This window comes from Gasterosteus aculeatus, chromosome 4 (genome assembly GCF_964276395.1).
Source record: "Gasterosteus aculeatus chromosome 4, fGasAcu3.hap1.1, whole genome shotgun sequence".
Lineage (NCBI taxonomy): Eukaryota > Metazoa > Chordata > Actinopteri > Perciformes > Gasterosteidae > Gasterosteus > Gasterosteus aculeatus.
Window position 1 is genome coordinate 25,031,089 of NC_135691.1, and position 21,885 is coordinate 25,052,973.

Here is a 21,885-nt window from a genome sequence, read left to right on the forward strand (position 1 = left end):
TCTCAGAGGTGAAAATGGAATACAGTGAGGGAGATCTCTCCTTTTTATTCTGTTACTCATACAAACAGCTTCATAAAATATGTATTTTTTCACCTTTATTACAATTACAATTACACAAATCTCATATTTCAGTAAAACAATCTGTGTTCTTAACAGTTAAGCTCTCTGGTGAAGAACAACAACATCAGCCAGCTTACCGGTGGTGACCCATGAGTCACGTGGCAAAATACAACATACAGGCGTGGCTTTTGAGTTACACAGCTGTGAGTAAGTAGTGTGTTTTAGCTGTGATATGGAATAAGTAAGTTTGGTACACAAGGAAGGGCGGCACGGTGGTGTGGTGGTTAGCACTTGTTGCCTCACAGCAAGAAGGTCCTGGGTTCGATTCCGCCCAGTGGCCTTTCTGTGTGGAGTCTGCATGTTCTCCCCGTGTCTGCGTGGGTTCTCTCCGGGTTCTCCGGCTTCCTCCCACAGTCCAAAGACATGCTCTGGGGATCAGGTTAATTGGGGACTTTAAATTGCCCGTAGATGTGTGAATGTGAGTGTGAATGGTTGTATGTCTCTGTGTAGCCCTGCGATTGGCTGGCGACCAATCCAGGGTGTACCCTGTCTATCGCCTGAAGTTGGCTGGGATGGACTCCAGCCCCCCCGCGACCCTGTGTGCAGGATAAGCGGTTTTGACGATGGATGGAAGGAACCACTTGAAATGTTTCTTTGAGTCTCTATTGGAGGCCAAGATAACCGCAGCTTTTTCAATTCAATTCATTTTATTTTGTATAGCCCAAAATCGCAAATTACAAATTAGCCTCAGAGGGCTTTACAGTCTGTACACATACAACCTTAGGGAGAACCTCAGAGGAGGGATCCCTCTCCCGGGATGGACAGACTACAATGGATGCCATGTGTACAGAATGAACAATGTATAATACATGCAATTCCTGACAGAATGACAGAAATGATTCAAGTAATTGTGAGTAGTAAGCCAGCAGGACCACTGCAGGGGCAACCACCATCAGATAGAACCACCATCTACAGAAGCCTGTGGGGAGGTGTCTCAAAGAGGTAGCATAAAGACTTTGCAGAGCCTATTTTCATGCCTTTACAGGATGTTATTTTTCCTCTTAGAGTAGAAAATATCTGTATTCCTTTAAAACCACCAGCAGAAGTGGTGCTTGACAGGAAATAGGAGAGGAGTTTTATTATGTCAATGTAAAACAGGACGACAGGTGAAAGGTCACTTTTAGGAATATTCTCCAATTTGGTTAGAGAATGCTGGACCAAATTGGAGAATATTCCTAAAAGTGACCTTTCACCTGTCTTAGTCAAAATGTGCTGTTCAACATCTCAGACAATTTTAGATTCTCAGTTGTTAGCAATAGGATGTTGTTAGAAAAGGGAGGATGGCAGAATCACAAGGGGCAAAAGGTTGAAAAGGAGAGGAGAGGGAGTGAAACAAAGTCACTGAAACCACAAAACACCAATGCTTTCTCTGCAGTCTCTCCAGTTGAGGTGGTCCGTCTGAAGTTACATCAGCTGACAATGGCCGCCTGTGTGCGTCGGTGCTCACATAGAAAGGCCAGTGTTTTTTTTTTAAAAGGCTAGCATCGAGGACTGAGGCTGCCGAGGGGGGGGGGGGGGGGTCCTTGCTGCTACCCGGCCTGCCAGCTGATGGCACCCACACATGTGACCCACACATGTGCAAACAGGATCTCACATGCAAAGTAACACGCACACACCTCAGCTTTGAGGGAAGTCACTAGATTTTGATGTAAAGATGTAGAAGTGTTAAGGTAACAATCACACTCTTGACCTTTATCTACATGAGAACTGATTAAATGTGATTAGAGGGCCTGCCTGGAGATCTAATTCCTTCATATTCCGGTTTCCCTGCTACGCAGCAGAGCCAGACGTTTGAATACAGATGTTCCAGCGGTGCATCACAACCGTACGGTTTCTCTCTTGTACATCATTGTTCTCTCTGTTATTGTGCCACTGGGTTTTACCGGCGAGACTCTTGCAAATCCTGCAAATTCTCAGCTTTAAAATCCTTTGTCAGCGGCTTTAGAACAACATTAGAGGTCAGAAAGATCACAAAAGCTTGCCGTAATAAACATTCGACGCGGTCATATTCAAGTTGGGATGTTAGTGATGTTAGTGTGAACTGAATTTACTTACCATAAGATCAAGTTTATCTTCAAAGTGATCTTAAAGTGAAAGTAAAATCCGAGCAAGACCAGAAGGTGGAGAAAGTTTTGACTGGCGTGTTGCAAATTCCACAATTGATCCAATCGGAGTTTGATTCTAATATCTAATATATCAACAATGCATTACACTTTATGTTATAAAACGTGAAGTTCATCCACTGGTTTATAGAATTTGGCACTTTGGACTTTGAGCCAACTCCCTATAATTAATACAGTAATACTGCCAATACAAAAGTTATGTTAAGGGTTTGTAAATGGATGCTTTCATATAGCTATGCTGTTGTTAAAATGCCCTCCATTTAATAGGTTAAACTTGACTTTCCTCCTTTTTTGCACTTTGTCCAATAGTGCATTCCAGGTTGAGAAGATTTTAACTAGTGGCTGTGATGAATAATGACACATGTGCAGCTCGTGTATTTGCAGATGGGATGTTCTGTCTTGTTTTAGCTTCAATTTGTGATGTAATCTGAATCAACAAGATTACATTACTCCAGTTGAGTCTGTCAGAATAAAACAGCGTTTCAGTGAAGTTTAAAGAGCTTCTCAAATTAAAGAGTCTTATTTAGCTCTCTGGCGTTGCTGTATGAAAGAAGTGTTTTGATAAAAGTTAATGGAGGCTTGTCTGTTGGTCCGTGAAGCGTGGAATTCGGAGACGAGTTGAGTGGAATCTAACTGGATCTCAGTATAGAACAGACGTTCCAGAAAGTTCACTGGGGGGGGGGGGCTGCCACTGTGACCGAACGCTGAGGATGAAGTTAATTAACCCCCCTGGCCCCCCACCAGCCGACCGCCTTCAGTCCCGCCCACGTACGTTACAATAGAAAATCTATAGAAATCTAAGGGTGGCTGCGGATCGCACTCTCTATAGCTATATAGCTATATAGCTACAGCCTACACACCGGCCCCTTCTGTGCTCTGGTGATTGAATGAGTGTGTTCAAATGCACACACATGCTTTCGCTTGTATGAGGGTTATGTTTACTTTTGTGTTATTATCCTTGTGTGTGTGTGTAGGTGTGTGTGTGTAGTGTCTGCCAGGAAAGTGAGGAATTGGGGGCGTGATCCCACACTGAAAGATAGAGAGAAGAGGTAATGGCTTTGTATCCATGGCAATAGATAGAGTAGGAGCAGGAAGCCGACAGGAAGTCAGGGTGTTCCACGCGCCATCGGGGTGCTCTTCTGTTGTCATGACGCTCTGAACTGTTGTCGTGGAAACGCCGCTGATTCAACCTGCATGCTGATGCAAAGCATGTTGCTCTGGATTAATCAATGAAAAGCACCTCATCCACACAGCTCAATGAGTTTTGAGTCATGTTTCTAAACCGTTTGCAGAATAATAGAATAATAATTATTTACAGCTACCGTTTTTCTACATTCTTCTTTTTTCCTTCTTGGTAACACAGCAGCAGACTGCTATGCAGTGGTCAATGCTTGATAATTTATTTATTTACTAGTTAGAAGTCCTGCTCCACTGAAATGCTACATTACTACTAATCACAGACACACACACACATGCTCACTGCAGCATATTCTCAATTGGTGCCGAGCAGATGGAAGTGGTGCATCTCACTGCTCTAACTAGGCACACAGATTAATGACACTTGCACACATGCACACACACGGACACACATGCATAAATGACGTGGACATGAGCAATCATACGTGCTCAGTGGATAAACTGGAACTCAGAAACACATGCGTCGGCCAACTGGTTGGCTTCCTCCCATGCTCCCCTTTGTATGTGTGTGTCCTAAATGTCGCGTCGCGTCACACGCTCCTCGCTGTTTGCACACATGGTCTCAGTTATTCCCGTCTGATTATATTTTGTCACCTCATTGGTTTGAGACAGTGTTGATCTGACTGAGTTGCTTGCTAAGATAAAGACAATGTCCTGCCTGCTCGCTAGTCAGTATATCGTCGCTCCCCATTTTGCATGAGGGGGAAACAGGCAAATTCAAAGCGTGGGTTCATTGGCTTGTACACAGCTCAAAAATAAATGCAGGTGTATTTAAAGAAGCACTACAGTTTTACTGGCATATCAACGTTAGTGTAAAGCCCAAATAAGTCATTTTCTATTATAAACACATGGCATTAATGATGAGTACTGAAAGCGACACAATGTAATGGACAACCATTCAAACCATTGAATCATTTATCAATCAGAAATGGCATTCTTTGTTTCCAGAGGATTTTGGCTTTGTCCTGCTATATTTGTGTAATTAATTGTATTGTTAGTTGGAACTACTTGTATTGGCATTTACCCCAGAGACTAAATAGGTGGTCAATGAGTAGAGTTTCAAATTGAGATACACTGTAACAAATTGCTGTAAATTTACGGTGCATTTCTAACGGTATCTTACAGTATGTCATAATAACTGTAACATACAGGTACATTTCCATCCCTTGCTTGTAAATTAACGGCCAATGTCATGAATAAACAGTTAAAGCAGTTTACAATAATAGCAGACTACCGTGATTCAACTGCATGTTACATGTATTTTATGAAGTGGTGGAACTACACATACAAGTGCAGTGAATCACAATCCATCTACATCTTTTGTAGGTTAATGCATAGAAGCCCATGTCAGCCACTGAAAAACAGGTCCTGTAAGTCATCATAATGAGATAGTGTCTCATGAGATACGATGATGACTTTGACTTACAGAACATTACTATACATGTAGCTGTCACTTTTATCCAAAACGGCCATGGTTTGACATAATTTATGTGGAGTAATTGGGGGTTAGGTTTCTTGCTCAGGGAAACTTTTTTTAATTATTGTATACATGCGGCATATTTTATGTTTTGATCTTGGTTACAAATGCCAAACATTTTTGTCTTAAAGGCATCTAATAAACTCCAACCACTATGACCGAAATGAGTTTGGTTGTCTTTCTTTAATTTGTGGGGAATTAAATGCAAAAGTATACAGTTATAAGTAAACGGTAACATTCTGGTATTTATAACACAAAAACAGTAATCGTATGGTAAGAAACTATAATCCAATATACGATGGTAAATGATGGTTTTAGCTGGTTGTCTTCTACGGTCCACTACGATTACCGATGGGGGCGTTTGTTTTTTGACAACGTTTTATCTCATAATTTTGACTTTCTATCCCCTTTCTTCAGTGCGGAAATGGGCTTCTATAGTTGTATGAATGCATCACTCCAGCCCATCCAAAGACGGGGTTTGTAACCAATCAGGTGTAGAGACCATGGTAACTGGCTCCGCCCCCTTACTGTCAAAAAGAAAAACAGCGAGCGCGTAGAAAACACCTTCGAGCGCGAGCAGAGACTAACCTCGCGAGCGAGGAAGTTCATGTTTCGCGAGGGAACAAATATCTCGCGCGAGACGGACTTTTGCTCGCGCGAGACGGACTTTTGCTCGCGCGAGACGGAGATTTGCTCGCGCAAGACGGAGATTTGCTCGCGGATGTTTGATTTACGCGCCCGCATCAACCTGATTTGCGCTCTCGAATTTTGACAGTGATTTGCCGCCATAGAGACCCAGCAGCAATCACTTGCCCGCCGCCCTCCAGCAGTGTACCTGTTTTGGTTAAAGAGTTTTAAATAACAGGATTGTTTGGTTTTATTAGAATCTGTGATATCTGACTGGACTTTTCTGGGTGATACCTGACACCTGCGTGTGTGTGTTTGTGTGTGTGTGTGTGTGTGTGTGTGTGTGTGTGTGTTTTTATCCGCCCAGCTGTTCAACAGTATTACCACCTTCAAACCAGGCCTCAAATTCTCACGGTCACCACAAAAACTAGCTCCCTTGTTTTTGACTCGAACAACTGGAGTCCAGGACACTCAGCACACACTTTATTACACACACACAGACACACACAGATCCAAGTGATAGGCTTGTCTAATAAGGTTTTATATTCCAGCCTTAATTCTATCGTGTTCCTGCTGTGGAACAATGCACAGTTTGTTTCGCACCCAGAAACAATATCCTCCATGTAATGTGGACTCAATGTCATAACCTCTGCTGCTGGACTTTTGTGTTTGGCTTCGTCCATTCAGCCGGACAGAGGGAGACGTCTCCCACGCTGCAGAATTAGTAGCCGGCCATAAATAGACTACAAATGGTCCCAACATGCCCCGGGTTGCAAAGCTGCACAAGGCAACATTTCAATAAATCATTATATACCGTATTTGAATACACACTGGAGGAATATGGAAAGAGAGTTTCACTTTTCATATTCCTGCTGGGCTTAAGATGAGGGAAAAGAAACCGTGTGGCAGGAAGTAAGGGTGAAGTTAAGTGTACTAAATGAGCCAGCTGACACTCAACGCAGCTGAATGCTATATACGTTATAATGTGGCCCCAGGAGGTATGTGCTTGTATGAGTGCATGTAGACGTTCATGTGTGTGTTTGTGACACAGAAGTCAACAGGTGTCACGCTTTATGTGACACGGATGTCGCCTGTTCAGCAGGGATCAGTGATGGCAGCAGTCGTCCCGGAATCCTCTCACTTGGCAAAAGATATTTAACAGCAGTGGGTTTGATTAGTTGCTCACTTTTGTAATGTGAGTCCTTACGTGTTGACAGGGGGCTTCAGTGATGCCGAGGGCCGCTCACAGCGGAGGAAATGGTTCATTTGGTCGTCTCAAGAGGATGAATCCTATCTATTCTGAGGAGCCTTTGGATTTTCCTCTAACAACTACATGTCTCAAACTATTACTAGCTATTGGCCTTGACAGTTATTGGAGAAACAATCCCCAAAGGATGAATCCCAATGACTTTTTTCCGCTGACTTTTCCTCTGGCCACCATGAGCTTACATTGCGTTATTTGTTCTTATATATTGATATACCAATATCTCAGCTATAAGTTTGCGTAGACATAAAACCTTTTCATGTCAACATTCATGAGCATGTTAGCGTGCGGTTATCAGCATTTAACTCAAACCACTGCCAGTCCTGCATCACAGAGCCTCTAGTCTAGCTGTGGACTAGACCAGCGATCCCCAACCACCGGGGTGTGCGGGCCATTTATATTTGACTTTTTTTGTCATTTAACTTATTTTTTATTTTAAAATTGACCGTATTCTCTTCCAATTAGGTGCACTCATACAATTGCCGCACCAGCGGACAGAGAGCATGCGACTAAATAAATACAAACACACTGGACAAAATCTTGCAAGACACTATACCGTATAAATTCTATGACATGTGATGTTTTTTCATGCTTTTGTACTAATCATCTTAAAAAATAGTTTGTTTAAGGCTGCTTGAAATAATTATAAAGTGCTATAATTTTTCTGGAAGACTCCCACAGCCTTCAAACTACAGCCTTCATGAAACCGTGCAGACTCATTCCCTCTTGTGGGTTGAACAAACAGGCTTCCTGTCCCTGGAGGAACAAAATGTTTAATTTAATATAGAACAGCAGTGATCACATCTACTGCTAAAAATCCCTTACCGATCCCTCACAAAAAAACTGCCAACTAGCGCCCAATCGCAGGAATCAGGAACATTTATTGCCAAAGTATGTTAGTCATACAAGGAATTTGACATGGCGTGTGGTCGTAACATTGGTCAATAAGGCAAATAAACACAGTGCAGGAAATATAACAATTTACAATTAAATCTGCACCCTTACGCACTCATGCACCCTGCGTGAAGGTTTAGTTTTGTCCCAATGTCTTTGGAAGACATTTGGAGCCCTTTAAGAACCCTTTCCGTAAGGAACAGGCATATTAAAATGGATACATATAAAACATCAAAGATTGAAAATGAAAAAACCCTGCATGAAATCAGATGATATTTATTCATCATTCATGAAAAATGAATGATGAATAATAATAAAAAAATCAAAGAAATTTTGACAAAAAGGTAAAACATAAAATTACCTCTAAAAGAGCCTGAAATACTTTCAAATCAGAGAGTAAAAAGTATGAAATAAATTCCCTCAATTGAATAATCTTGTAATCATATTTTGTGAAATCATGGTGACGTGACATGTGGCACCAAAGTGCTGTGCTGTATTTACACAATTTAAAGCCCTCGAAGACTCACACTCAACCACTGACCAGATGCTTGTTGGTTCAGGGTTTAGGGTTTAGGGGGAGATTGGGATTGGGCCTTAAGGCTGCTGCTGCGTGTCGTTAAAGAAGTCTTAATTAAACTGGATTTCAATGCAGTTACAAACATTTTAAATACACGGCCCAAGCTTGATAAACTGCAGCAGACTAGAAAACTATATTTCTTTACACATTGATCTACATTTGATTGAAATCCACACCTTCGTGCCCCCTCTTTCTGGGTTCTTGACAGCCCTTCTCGGAAACATAAGAAATCGATAACCGAAGAAGTGCAAAGTTCAGGGCTAAGTGAAGATGGAAAACCATAAAATGTCCTTACTTAATCGCAAAATGACTGCTGGACTGGGCGGAACATGATGGATTAATGTAAGCGGATCTGAGGGGACACACTCGCTGTCTGCAGTGTGAGAATAGAAGGCTGCAGTTTCCTAACACTTAGTTTTGTGATCTTTTTTTGCCGGATCAAAGGAGAATCCAGTTGCAGCTTGATTTTTCGACGCCCGTGGTTACGTGATAACATTAAGTGTGGTTTAATACCATAATACTTGAGCAGCTTTTTTGTCAAAAGTGAAACTACTTTTTTGTGAATGATTTAACAAATACACAATAAAAGCCACCATCTGTTTCACAAGTTGAATGCTTTTAATGTGGAATATTAACAGTAAAACATGTGAGGCTGTTGGTTTGCAATTTAAAACTAGTGGGTGAATGGCGGAGTCCGCCACCAATGATAATGAATACTATGTGTAGAAAGGTCATTGAAGATTTACATTATATTCATATTGTAGGAGAAATGTCTCATGAACTGTGTTAAAAAAACAAAACAGTTTTTTATTTGAAAGAAAATCTTGTCAAAATGATATTTAAACAGTTGTTTTTCAAACTGGAACCTCACTGAAATCATTGAATATATGAAAGATGTAATTTCCAAAATGCTGCACATTCCATTTGTGAAGTATAGCATACCACCTGAGGTGATCCCATTACCAGCTTAGAGAGCTCAACAATGGATATCTTTGGTATCGTTGACAATGTCATATGTGTTTCACATCAAGGGCTTGAACTACCCTCTCCATCCTTTGACCCACTCATTAGATAAGATCAAAATCCTTTTATCATGATGGTTGTGTTTTTTTTAAACACCTTGTCGACAACTGAGAGCTAACGTCCTTCCTTGCATTGCCTCAACATGTTTTGCCAAATCACATGTTTATGAGTGGAGCTCTTATTGTCAGGGACTGCCACTTTAGTATGAGTGAAGTTTATAGAGAGAGTAACAGGTGTCTGGCTGACCCACATCTTCATTTGGTTTCCCACTTTGCTTCATTATTCAGTCATATGCACTCATGCCAATACACAGAACGCCGCTCAAAGGGGCTGCAGCATAGTTTTGTTCCACATTTATAAGTGTAAACCAGTCTTTTACTCCACCAGCGTTCCCTTTATTCTGGCATGGACAACTGGTCTGTGAATGTGTGATGCTGTAGCAGCGCATTGCTGTTGACCATTGCCCCATGAATAAAACACCCATACGAATGTCTTGATGCAACCGCTGCCACCTAAGCCTTTAATGTCCGGTCTTTGAAACCTCGTGGGGAAATCTGATAAAGCAGAAAGAGTGCAGACGGGTGGAATAATACAGTGGTACAGGTCCTGCATGGTCGGCCTCGCAGCGGTGGCGTCCAGTCACTACCCGCCGTGGCCTTACAGCAGAGGCACCGGTGAGTGTCGTTCCACTGCGTCCTCCGATGACTCACTGCTGTTATTCAGCTCTGAATGGCAGGTCAGCGCTGCCTTAGAGAAGTGAAGCTCACCAGTAGGACTAATAAGCTGGTGGAAACCCTGCATGACTGTTTGCTCCTTTTGAACCTCACGTTGACAAACTACATAATTGGTCAAAGAACGGCATTCATCAACTTAACTCATCTAAAATACTTGACTTACCCCAACCATACAATTATGGATGTAATGATCTTTAAAGTGTTGACTAAAGATAGATATCTGATGAGCAAAATGTTATGGTTCTGTGATGTGTAACCTGGTCATATTTAAAGTATTTGGAGCATTTTCATGCCTTTATTACAGACAGTAGAGAGAAATGAACCACAAATGAAGCAGAGTCTGCGGCAGTCTCTTTGCACATCCTCAGAACTATTATTCTAATAGCTAGAAGGGAAGATTTCACTTTTTGCAGTTGCATGATTAAGCTCCTGTTAATATTCTCTAGAGCTTCATAAGAAGCTAAAGACAATCGAGAGCTTTCTCTTTGCATGATGCACACTTTAGCTTTGTCTCAATTCGGTGGGCTGCATCCTTCTAGCCTAAATAACCGCATAGGCTGAACCGAGCGGTCTCTGAAATGGGACGGTTCTGGCCCACGGGGGACTTCCTGCTTCCCTCCCCAGCTTTACCTCCGCTGCTCCCGTTGCCTAGCAACCTGCTGTGCTTGACAGTAAAAGCCTAAAAGCCAAAAAACGTATAAAATACAGATTCATTTCATTGAGGAAGATGAGCCTCACCTTCGGAGCATGATATATTTCAGGCTGAGAAAAGAACATTTCCCAGTTATTTTAAATTCAAATTAAATCAGTTAAGCCATGTACTTTCAGCTAAAAGTAATATTGCAACCTTAAGACAGAGGAAATCAATACATACTGTCAATAAAAAACGCAACAGAAAACACATTTATTAACGTGTATGCAAGGACTTACATAGGATACGAGCTATTGTAACTGTAACCTTATATATATTACAGAATATGTCTACCGTACAGTTGCTGAATGTCACCACACACATCGTTCTCCTTCGGCGTGATGCTGCTTCCTCATCGCTCCCCAAAACAAAACAAAATGTAAAGTTAGTTTACACCACACATTTTTTTAAAGTTCTAAGTATCTTAATTAGGGCTGTCAAAATGAACACGTTACTCGGTGCGATTAATAATGCTGAGATTAATGTTCAATAATTGTAAAATATTGTTTGTTTACTCCCGGTGTGCCGAATGATCAAATTTACGAAGTTTTGTGTATTTAAAATACACGCTTTCTAAAATGATTACTCATTACTTGTAAGATTAAATCTTTAGAAGAACAACAAACTTTTAATTGCGATTAATACATTTCAAATTGTGCAAATAATTGGTTAATTTTTTAATCTATGGACAGCCCTGATCTTAATGCATTTCCACTCTTTGATTACGCAGTGCTAATGCATAAAAGGGCTTTCAAATTCCATTTCACTCATAGAAATGACAGAATTCCCTTTTTTCAAATAGAAAAACTGTTCTCTAAAGCTCTTAAATGAATTGAAACAACAGTTTATTCTTTGGTTTCTCTGTGCTTGTGTGGGCGTGTGCGTGTCTGTGTGTGGGTGTTTGTATGTGTGTTGTGGTGGTTTGCCGAGGGCAAATTAGATTAAAATCCGTCACAGTGTGATGTTAATGAAGCCATTATTGATGCCACACCACAGTCAACTCTATTCTTCACTCGTTCCCCTGAGCTCACAGTCATTCATCTCATCAGTCTTCCCTTCTTTGTGCTGATGGGAAATGTGATCACGGAATACACTGAATACACAGATGGCAGAGGGAAACCCGGCTTAAAATAAGCTCCTAAATCTATTGGTGTGTTGAGTTATTTTCTGTGTATACTATTTCAACCTTTATTTAGCAGTTTATTTTAGTTTTTACTCTCTCTTCCCTTCTGTCTTCTTTTATTCCTCCATTACAGAGCGATAAAAGACGATAGCGAGCTTCATGTATCAGTCATAGTTGTCACTCTATAATATATTCCAGTATTTTTCATTCCTATACAGGAGGCACAGTAAGACTCATATGCCTGAGACATCATTGCTAATTTCCATTACTTACACACTCAAATTTTTACTGTTGTTATCTTTTAAGAAAGTACTCCCATCTTATTCTGAAATGAATGGCCCTCCATAACTGCTAACCACGGAGTCTGTGCCTCTGCGCACACCTTCAAAGATTCTCCATGCAGCCAGTCAGCAAAGAGCTCCCCGTAACCTCCAAAAGCTGAAAAAGAAAGAAAAATATCTTTACTTTTAGCATCAGTCTATTTTGGGGAAACAAGATTTAGTTGAACAAGTGTGAAGCGCACCACCAAATTCCCCCTGTGGCTGCATGTGTGCATCAGGGTGTGTTGAATATTCATTGATGCAGACAATCTTCCAGATGATACAGAGAGGTTTTGTTTTCGAAATGGATGCACTGCATTTCCTGTTAACATAACTTCACCAACACAGGATGAAGTTTTAATCTCGGCTGCTGTAAACAATAGGATTACACTCTATTCGTCCATGTAGCAGTAGATATGATAGTAACGTCCATGACCTAAATCTGCATTTATATGTTGTTGTTTTTTTAAATCTTCGCACAGGAGGTGTTCGTTTTGTTCGGTGAGGATTTATTTCAGTGTTTGGCCTAGTGAACGTAAAGTTATTTAGACAATCGGGACCCCTCAGATAGATACTGAGACTTAGTACATCACTGTGTCCTCTAGTATCCCTATGCGCTGTGATGATGTTAATGGTGTAGGTTTCATGCTGCACTCTATATTGGCGGCACCCTGTGAGTGAAGCAATGGACAGAAACCATTGTGTGCTGCACACAAATCATTGTCCTACTTTGAATAAAAGCTGTGTGGCTGTAAGCGGAATCAAGTCAGTATATGTGCAGCGGCAACTAAAAGAATGACCTGAACTGTCAGTGACTCAGAATAAGATGTTTGTCGCCAGCTTTTGTCCGTTGTAAACGTTGGTACCCAGGCTGCCTGGGGATCGGCTGTTCATCACAAAAAAGGTCAGCTCTCTGCGCTCTGCTGGAATATGTAGAACACGGCATAGTGATATCACACATGAGCGCATTCGAGTCAGTCTATTTCCAGGCAGGCGAGGTAGTTGTAGTGAAATGTATCCACTGAATGACAGGAAAGGTCTGTGACTCATCACATCGCACACAGCAGCTGGTCATGATGTCACCCGCTGGTCTGTCCATTTGTGTGCGTCTTTGTATGTGCAAAACCACACTTATAACCTTTCTTTCATTGTCTCCTCTGTAGTTGTGGCAGCAGAGCCACTGGTCCGAGGCCTGAGGAAACTCCCCGAAGACATCGACTGGTCGTACTCAGGTGTGTAGGAGCCGTTTGCTGCCCTTTCTGATATCGTTTGGAATGGTGAACGATACTCAACTGTAATTGGGCCACCTGGACACCAGGGATTTGACAGAGAGAGGAATGATTTGATGTGCATGAGTGTTTGTTTAAATGTGGTAACAATTATTCATTTTTATGCAAAAGTTATCATACAATTCACAGCGTGTGTTGGTATCTGCTACCGACCCCATAGTGCATCTTACAGGGAAATCAGCCATTCGATATACAGTAAGAGATGGGTTTTACAAGTAAAAATTTCTGTTTTTTTTCATTGCAATGACATAAAATTAGCTTCATACATAGTTGAGAAGAATATATCCTAAATCAATAATAATAATAAGAATAGAATAATAAAACATACACATAAGAACTTGCAAACACAAAGGACTACCACCAACCAACCATCCCTTTGTGGTTTCAAGTCCCAAAGATCAAGTTTCCTCAAACAGACTACAGGGGACAGTTCCATCAGACTTGTTAATGTCTGAGCGAAAATGAAACAATACGAAGGGATTCCAGTAACATCTCCCGTGAGACAGCCTTGATCTAACCCGGACCATATGGTTAGATGGCATCAGCTAACTCAGCGCAGAGCCCCCGCTGAGCTAAGCTGTGGTCCAACATAAACAAAGAGTGGACACTGACAGACCGTGATGGTCCCAGATGGAGAGATTAGCTACTTAATGTTCGGGGGAGAATCAGGAGGAACGATCAGACTCAACAGGTCCTGACTGGGCTAAATGTAGAGCTACTAAACTTATTACCCCAAATGAATTGCTGCTGACGATTGACGCATTTTGTTTGTACAGTAAGTCATTATACTGGATGTTAAGGGCTGTGTGAACCTCAGAGCTGTGATAACATTGGCTGGATGAATTCTAAACTTTAGTTCAGGTCATTTAGCAGAAGGTCTGTGAAAATAACGTCTATCCCCTTTTTGTGCATGACACTTTTTTTCAACATGGATGTTTGGTTTATGTGCAATAAAACAATGAAGCATTAATGGTAGATGAATCTTCAATTAGTGCTATTTTTTATATAAGTGAATACTATGAGTCAACATAACTACTATAGCACACACTTTGTCTGCTGTGTATTGCAATAGAATGTTTATGAGAAGCATGACATCACCCATTTGTTTGTTAAGCAGACTTTTTGAGCCTTGAGTTTGTCATTTTGTCTTAATTTTTCAGAGGTTTTTAGAAGAATTAAATAAAATACTAAATATGTTTGTTCATGAAATGATTAATGAATTCTAAAGCTACAAACAACATTCAAATTTAGTACAGAATCAATTTTTGACTGCAAAAGTATCCACATTGGCTTATGAACTATGTTAATTATGCCGCCTAGCCAAGAGCCAAAGCAGCAGGAATATCAATACACATGTAGCACATGCACTTTTTATCATGCAGATTGTCTTTCACGCCGTCCATCATTAAGATCCATTTTCAGGCAGGAATGGCCCTTTATTTTCCTTGCTTGTCTTCCTTACCTCCATTGGTATTCCTACTCTCTATCTTGTGACCTGTCTTTCTTTCTCTTTACTGCCCCACACTTCTCATTTCCCTCTCTGTTGGGTTTTGAAGTTCATCATCACAAATGAAGGCGACTCTGTGGGAGTCCATGTGGATCAACTGAACTCGGAGCTGCGTGCACGCGTGTACGTGCGTGCACAATCTTGTTTTTCTGGCCAGCTGTGTTTCTCGCCTGTGCACTGAGTCGTGAGTAAAATCATTAACATGTGAAAGAAACGCACTTCATTGTGAGGCACTGCACACAGCTTTTTAGTTGGGTCAGAAGTAGGGTAAAGGGGGAAAAGAGAAATAAAGGGTAGTAAAAGAAAAGAGGGGGGCAGGAGAGTGAGAGAGTGAGTGTCGGAGAGAAGGAGGGTTGAAGAGAAAAGAGAACTCAGCTGAAAGGAAGATAGGAGGCAGAGGAGGTAAGAGTAACATTATGCAACAACAAAAATGAATTCTTTTGAACAAACCACAGCAGGGTCCGCTTATCCAAAAGGTTTACAGTTCTTAATTAATAAAACGTAGTTAGGTAGTATATATTTTTTACTTTTTTTTAAAAGTTCAATACTCTTTTTTTTAGTTCTGCTTTGGTCTCCACCAACTCCTGATGTAAATGCTGAATGCTCCCCGGCTAGTTGCTAACTTCTATCTGCTTGGTTCTGGGCAGGAATCTTTTTGCTGTAAATAGCTGCCTGATGTGCTATAAATTGAAACTGAACCACATCAGTAAATTTGTGCTCTATAAAACCAAAGCAAGCGGCCGAAAGACACCAAAGTCTTGTGGGTTCTACACTAAAAGAGAACATCTTCATTTCATCCTTTGGTAACATTAACCAAGGATAAATTTAACAAAGCATATTAAAACCTTGATAGCTTCAAATTGTTTAACATTAAACATGCAGTTAAGATGTGTACAAAAGCACTACATTTCATCCTCCTCCTACTCCTCCTCCTCCTCCTCCTCCATGTTGTTCTCGTTATTCCTCTGTGCTTTGTCTTAAGGGGTCCCTGAGATCCTCCTGCCTGGAGCTCTCCCCCAGGGCGCCGTCTGTATGTGTGCGATCGTGTAAAAGTGGGTGTTTGAGTGGAATTGTGTGCTCCGATAAACCAGTTTCTTGCATGCGATCGGAGGCAACATATTTTGTTTAAGTTACTGTTAAAAGTTCCTAACTAATATATCAAGGTGACTACACTGCTACTACTTGTTGTTTAAGTTGTGTTGGGACATCACATTTCTTTGTAAACTTTCAGAGCAGCAGAATATCATGTTGTAATGTGCACAAAAGATGGAAAGGCAGATGTCATTCTCTAGCATCATTTCGGATTCTGACTGGTTAAGGAAGCTGTTGGACATTCTTGCGTTGGTTTATTAATATCCAATATTATCAGAAAATCTGAAAAAGTGAATGGGGCAAAACGCCCGAGATAGACAGAAATCATGATTTCGACTGCTCCCGTTTCTGGGCCTCCACGAAAGCCTGTCCTAGAGGAGTAATCCTCACTCCATCAACATGAAACTCTTTAGGATTACTGTCCTGGGCTGGGCTGTTAGTTAGATATGGCCTGGCGTCTCCATGTTTTATGGGACTTATAGGGCTGTTAGTAATTTTATTTCATGCAAATCTCAAAATTGAAAGATTTTTTTAGTGCGTTATATTGATTTATTTCTTCACCAGTAACATATAAACTGATTTTATTTGGATCAGAACACTGACAGGGGTTCTCCTTTGTCCCCAAGTAAAGGAATTGCCAGATAGAACAAATAGTTATTAGACTTTTCTATCATGGGTAGAAAAGTGTGTCATTTTTGGAGAGGAGGCCAAAAACAGCTTCCGAGTGCAGCCCGTTTAAATATGTTGTATATATTAAATGTATGTTATTTTCCAGTAAAACTAGAGATTGGAAACACATCACATGTAATTCTTCAAAAACGTATTGGAAAACTTTTCATTTCATTCAAAATTAATTTACACGGCAGTTTTGTTGGATGTAAATGTAATTTTCAGGAGATCTGGCTCCTCTGCTTCCCTCACCCTTCCTGTGTCTCTCCCCTTGCTCCTTCTCCTCCAAATAAGTCTTAGCCATGGGCGATGCAGTACTCTCCTGGCACTTTATCTGGGGAACACACATACATAGATTTCTAAAATGAATACTTCCTGTCCATATGAATTCATAACATTGTATTACAAAACCATTTTTGTTCGGTCTAAACGGTCTGATTGGTAAAGAGAGGTACACCGTGTTCACATTAGGAATCAGGTCATAGTCTAGGTGAAATAGCGCGGCACGGTAGAGTAGATGTATCTGGCCGTCATTGGTGCAGCAGAATCATAGGGGTTATACTCACATGAGAGGCTGTGTGACGGCTCCATCTCACCAAACCCCAGAAGAGTTCTTTATGTAAAGAAACACACAGCAATGCTAAATTTGGATCCGTGTGCGGCCGCTGACATTCATCTTACATCCATGTATTCACTGGTTTGTAGATGTGTGACTGTCGCCAATGCTTTGAAGCAATGAAGGTTGTTGTCCAGACCAACATTAGTACCGTGTGAAAAACACAGTCATCTCCATTATTTCAGCAAAACAGGCTTGCCCAACCATCTGTGGGACCGGACTCACTGCGCGGTCAATCGCTTATGCAAGAGGAGATTCCTGGTAGATTACTTGTCGCATTAAACAGCAAAATTGTTTTCCGCCTATCTATAAAAAACAAGCCTCCTCGTATTCCGTCCTGCTGTTACTTTTGTGACCCTTAAGCCTTCAGACTTTAGGATTGATTTCCAGAGGTGGCCTTCCTGGATCATGTTTTATCTTCTCCTTGGAACCTAAAGCTACAGCCCCCTTCCTAAGCAGGCCCGTTCTTTATTTCGCACTGCGTTAAAAAAATAAATAAAGGCCCTATTAAGTCTTTCTTCCCCTTGTGTGATACCACCATATATGCATACTGTATAATAAGTAGATGACCTACAGATGATTAGCATAATCCTGACAGTGAGGAAATACTGTGATGTAACTAAAGCTGACTGGCTTGGCAAAAGCAAGACCTCTAAAGCTGCACAAATGAGTATCTTTATAGAAGCCTTTTTCTGTCAATGAACATTCTGATGTATTTCTGCAGAATATCTCTCTGAACACAGTTTAACCCTGCCAAGCAAGTTTGGTTTTCTTATTTATTAATTCATTTTCTTCAGACGTACAGTATCTTACAGCCTGGGTTTCTTTGGAAAGTTAATATTAATCAATGGGACAATATAGCCGACCCCTGCAGGGGAATGAGGCAGAGGGACAGTGGACGCAGGTGTGCATCTGGCCACCAGCCCGCTGTTCATTTTCTATGGCCAATGAATCGTCAACATGGGAGTGTGGCGTGGAGGCACGGCGGAATGAGCAGTAGCAATCTTCGTCATGTTACGGTAAGGGGCCTTCATCCCTGGCTTACCTTTTTGGTAACATTTCTGACCATTTCGCTTTTACCCCCCCCCCACCCCCCCTCCCCACTATGCTTGTCTTGACGACTGAGATTAGCATAAAGCTAAAATAAAATAGTACAAATGGGTTTATCAATCTAAATATTATATCTGTTCTATTTGGCCTCCAGCTAAGACTGTGAAATAATCATTACATCTAGATGTCACTTCTTCCCGAACTATCTCCAGTAGGGGGCCCGACCGAGCCAGAACCAACTTCCAACAGGAATATTGTGTACTCATCACGAAAAAATCTGTGAACCCCTCACACCTCTCGAAGCGTCACAGTTTTGGCTACAATCCCCATTAATTTGTTTGAAAATGGTCAAAACACAACTTTAACAAGCTAGTTATAAGTTATAAAAATATCCAATGCAAATTATTCCAGAAATCGTGCACTCAGCGGTGGAAAAGTGGTACAATCCTTTAAAGCTAAAAGCTAACACGGAAAACGACGCGACAAATAGCTGGCCGAGATTGCACTCAATCCAGTGATATCTGTAACATTTCTCTTAGACAAACCTTGCCAAATTGAGAGTACAAAACCCACCAAGTTATCGAAGCGTATGAATCATATATATCTCCTACCTTTGCTGCTTTGAACAAAGTTATGGAAATAATCCGCTGTTTCTGCGGATTATGTTAGTGATTTAGTGTAGTTGGCAGTAAAAAGCACTTTATTTTTAGAGTGGTCCTTACCATGTATTTATTGTTGTTATCATCATCATTTATTAGAGCGTCTTAGCGTCCTCGGAGGGTTTTTAAGCTGCTGTAGAGGCTTTTTACTATGACAAGAAGCACTGATTCCAGTGTTTGGTCTATTCTTCCGTCTCATGTGTTCGTTTTCTCATCTTTCCGTCGACATGCTTGTGTTCACCACCCACGATGTTCCTTAGTTCTCTCTTAGTCACCAAATACTTGAGGCTGGCTTCTCTTCTGCTCCAGTTATTGCCAGGGCTGTGTGGCTGCTCGCTGAGCCTTGTGGGAGACATGAGGTAATGACGGCGAGGTGCGTACGCGTGATCCGTTATTCAGAAACACGCTTCCTCCGTCCCCCGTTCTCTTTCCTTGCTCCTTGAGTGCACCACCACGTGGCCGTGTTCATGAGTCGTGTGGCTGCAGTGGGGACCCAACGTGAGTGGTAACTGTGCTCTGCAATTATTTCAGTATCCAGATATCATAGTAAAACTCCCAGTCATGGAGTTTTGTGCAGTTTCATATTTGAATCAAATGTCCATTGTGAATGAGGAAATCGGTTCAAATGATGACAGTCTGCCATTGTTTAGTATTTAATATTTATTTTATGCTGCCGCGACCTTTTCATATCCACATGTCTAGACGGGGCCATCAGAGATCACATAAACAGCATAAGGGGACTTTGATTCATAGCCTCATTTTTTGTCTTTCTTTTTGAATAATCTGACAGGTCTGGTTGTCAGATATGCGTGGCAGTCCATCATTAACATTGCACCTCTCACTGGATGAATGATATGATGTGTGTGTGTGTGTAGTACCCTCTCTGCCATCCATTATGGATTCATTTGGTAGCTCAGATCTTGTCAGCCTAAGGCTCACTCCTTTATGTCAGTCGGTGAGTGAGTGTGTGTGTGTGTGTGCGCCCATGAATGTATTCATAGCCATTGATTCTGCAGAATAAAAATGCGTGAAGTCTCTTGTCACACAAAAGAACAATTCTTATTTTCTGCTAATGCTAAAGAGTTTAGTACAGACAGATTCTCCTAAGCAGGAGCAATCTCTTTCTCATAGTGTATCCAGATCTATATCTTTAATATATATATATATATATATATATATATATATATATATATATATATATATATATATATATACCTATCTATCTATCTATATAGATATATCTATATCTATATCTATATCTATATATATTTATAACTCTTAATGTGCCAATATGTCTGCTGCAAAAGGTCTGCTATGGAGGCTTACAAGGCTTTGTGTTAACAATAATGAACTGATGGTGTAATGATATGTGGATTAATTGAATTCTGATTGATTGAGAAGGATTTGGCCTGCTGGTGTAAACTGACCTTCTTTGGGTTGTGAAACGTAGTTTGGGATTAGTTCATGTACATGTACAGTAGAACCTTCAGGGAAATGGAAGGCCCCTCGCTGCATGAATGGAGGTGAAACCATTCACCTGCCCGTGGTTTGTCGCTTCAGCCAGACAACAGTGCAGACTCAAAAGCACTGCTGCCTGCTCAGCTTCACCGGCAGCCATTTTTTCTTTTTTATTAAAAAAGGAGCAGTCGGTTCCCCAAAAATGTAAAACCCTACATTATTAAATTTAATAACTCAACAGTTTGCTCACTCAGCTTTGCAGAACCTATAAACACACACACACACACACACACACACACACACACACACACACACACACACACACACACACACACACACACACACACACACACACACACACACACACACACACACACACACGCACACACGCACACAGACTTTTACTCTCCACGTGTTTTCTTTTGCCTTCGACATCCATCTTTTTCTCTCATGCACTTATTTTTCTTGTATCTTCAGTCTTTTCTTCATCACCTCCTCCTGGCTCCTCTTCGCACTCTCACCTTTGTGTCCTCCGATGCTGTGTCTCCTCTCTTCTCTTTTTGTCCTCTCCTCCCTGGAGAGCGAGTAGTGAACTGAAAGGAGAGCAGCATCAGGTGTAAATGGTTTATGTCTTGACCGCTTTCACAGCTGACTGCTCTTTGAGCCCCAGCAGGGCACAAAGTTTCTTCAGGAAGTTTACAGAAATCGTTACTCTTTTGATTACTCTGTTAATCTGTTTTATGGTGTTGCAGCTTCAACTTCACAGATGAGCTTGAATTCATTCCCAGACATTTGACCATGACAATATACAGATGTGTATTTTATCATTGAATCCCTCCAGAACTGTGAGAGAAAGAGAGGTATAAATACAAAATAAGGAGAACACCTTTAATATACTACTTATCAACAACGTTCATCAAATTGCAGACTCAGCTTTAAAAATCCACCATGTGGATTTGACAACAATAAGTACACTGCCAGCGTATGCTTGCTTCCCTTTGGGAATATTTTTAGAAAAGCAAGTGGAACTCAGTGATATGAAATGAAATTTACATAATTAATCATTAAACGTTACCCTGAATGCAAGAAGGAGTGTGTGTGTTTATTAATATATATAAGACATGAAAGGTTGCCCCAGGGGGATTTCTCTATTCCTTGCTCCAAACAGTAAGCAACTTGTTGCCATGGTTGCATTATGTAACTTTTGTTTGTTTGTGTGTATGTGTTGTGATGCTGACGGACACGGCTGCAGGAGCAGGGGACACAGAGACAGTGTAACTGTATCATTTCAACACACTCACAGGCACAGTGTGCACTACTGGCACTTCTAGCTAAATGCAAAATATAGGTTGGAATGTATCTCAATTGTGTTTGA

The 21,885-nt window shown here is 41.1% G+C and overlaps 1 protein-coding gene across 2 annotated transcripts in view; it reads left to right on the plus strand.

The window, feature by feature from the left end:
- The window catches only part of ptprz1b (protein tyrosine phosphatase receptor type Z1b), a 52,200-nt gene that overhangs the window by 4,286 nt on the left and 26,029 nt on the right, over window positions 1–21,885 (plus strand). For both annotated transcript variants that reach the window (XM_040174374.2, XM_040174375.2), the window contains exon 2: window positions 13,334–13,402. In XM_040174374.2, coding sequence (XP_040030308.2) covers window positions 13,334–13,402 — 69 coding nt within the window. The remainder of the gene's footprint in view (window positions 1–13,333; window positions 13,403–21,885) is intronic.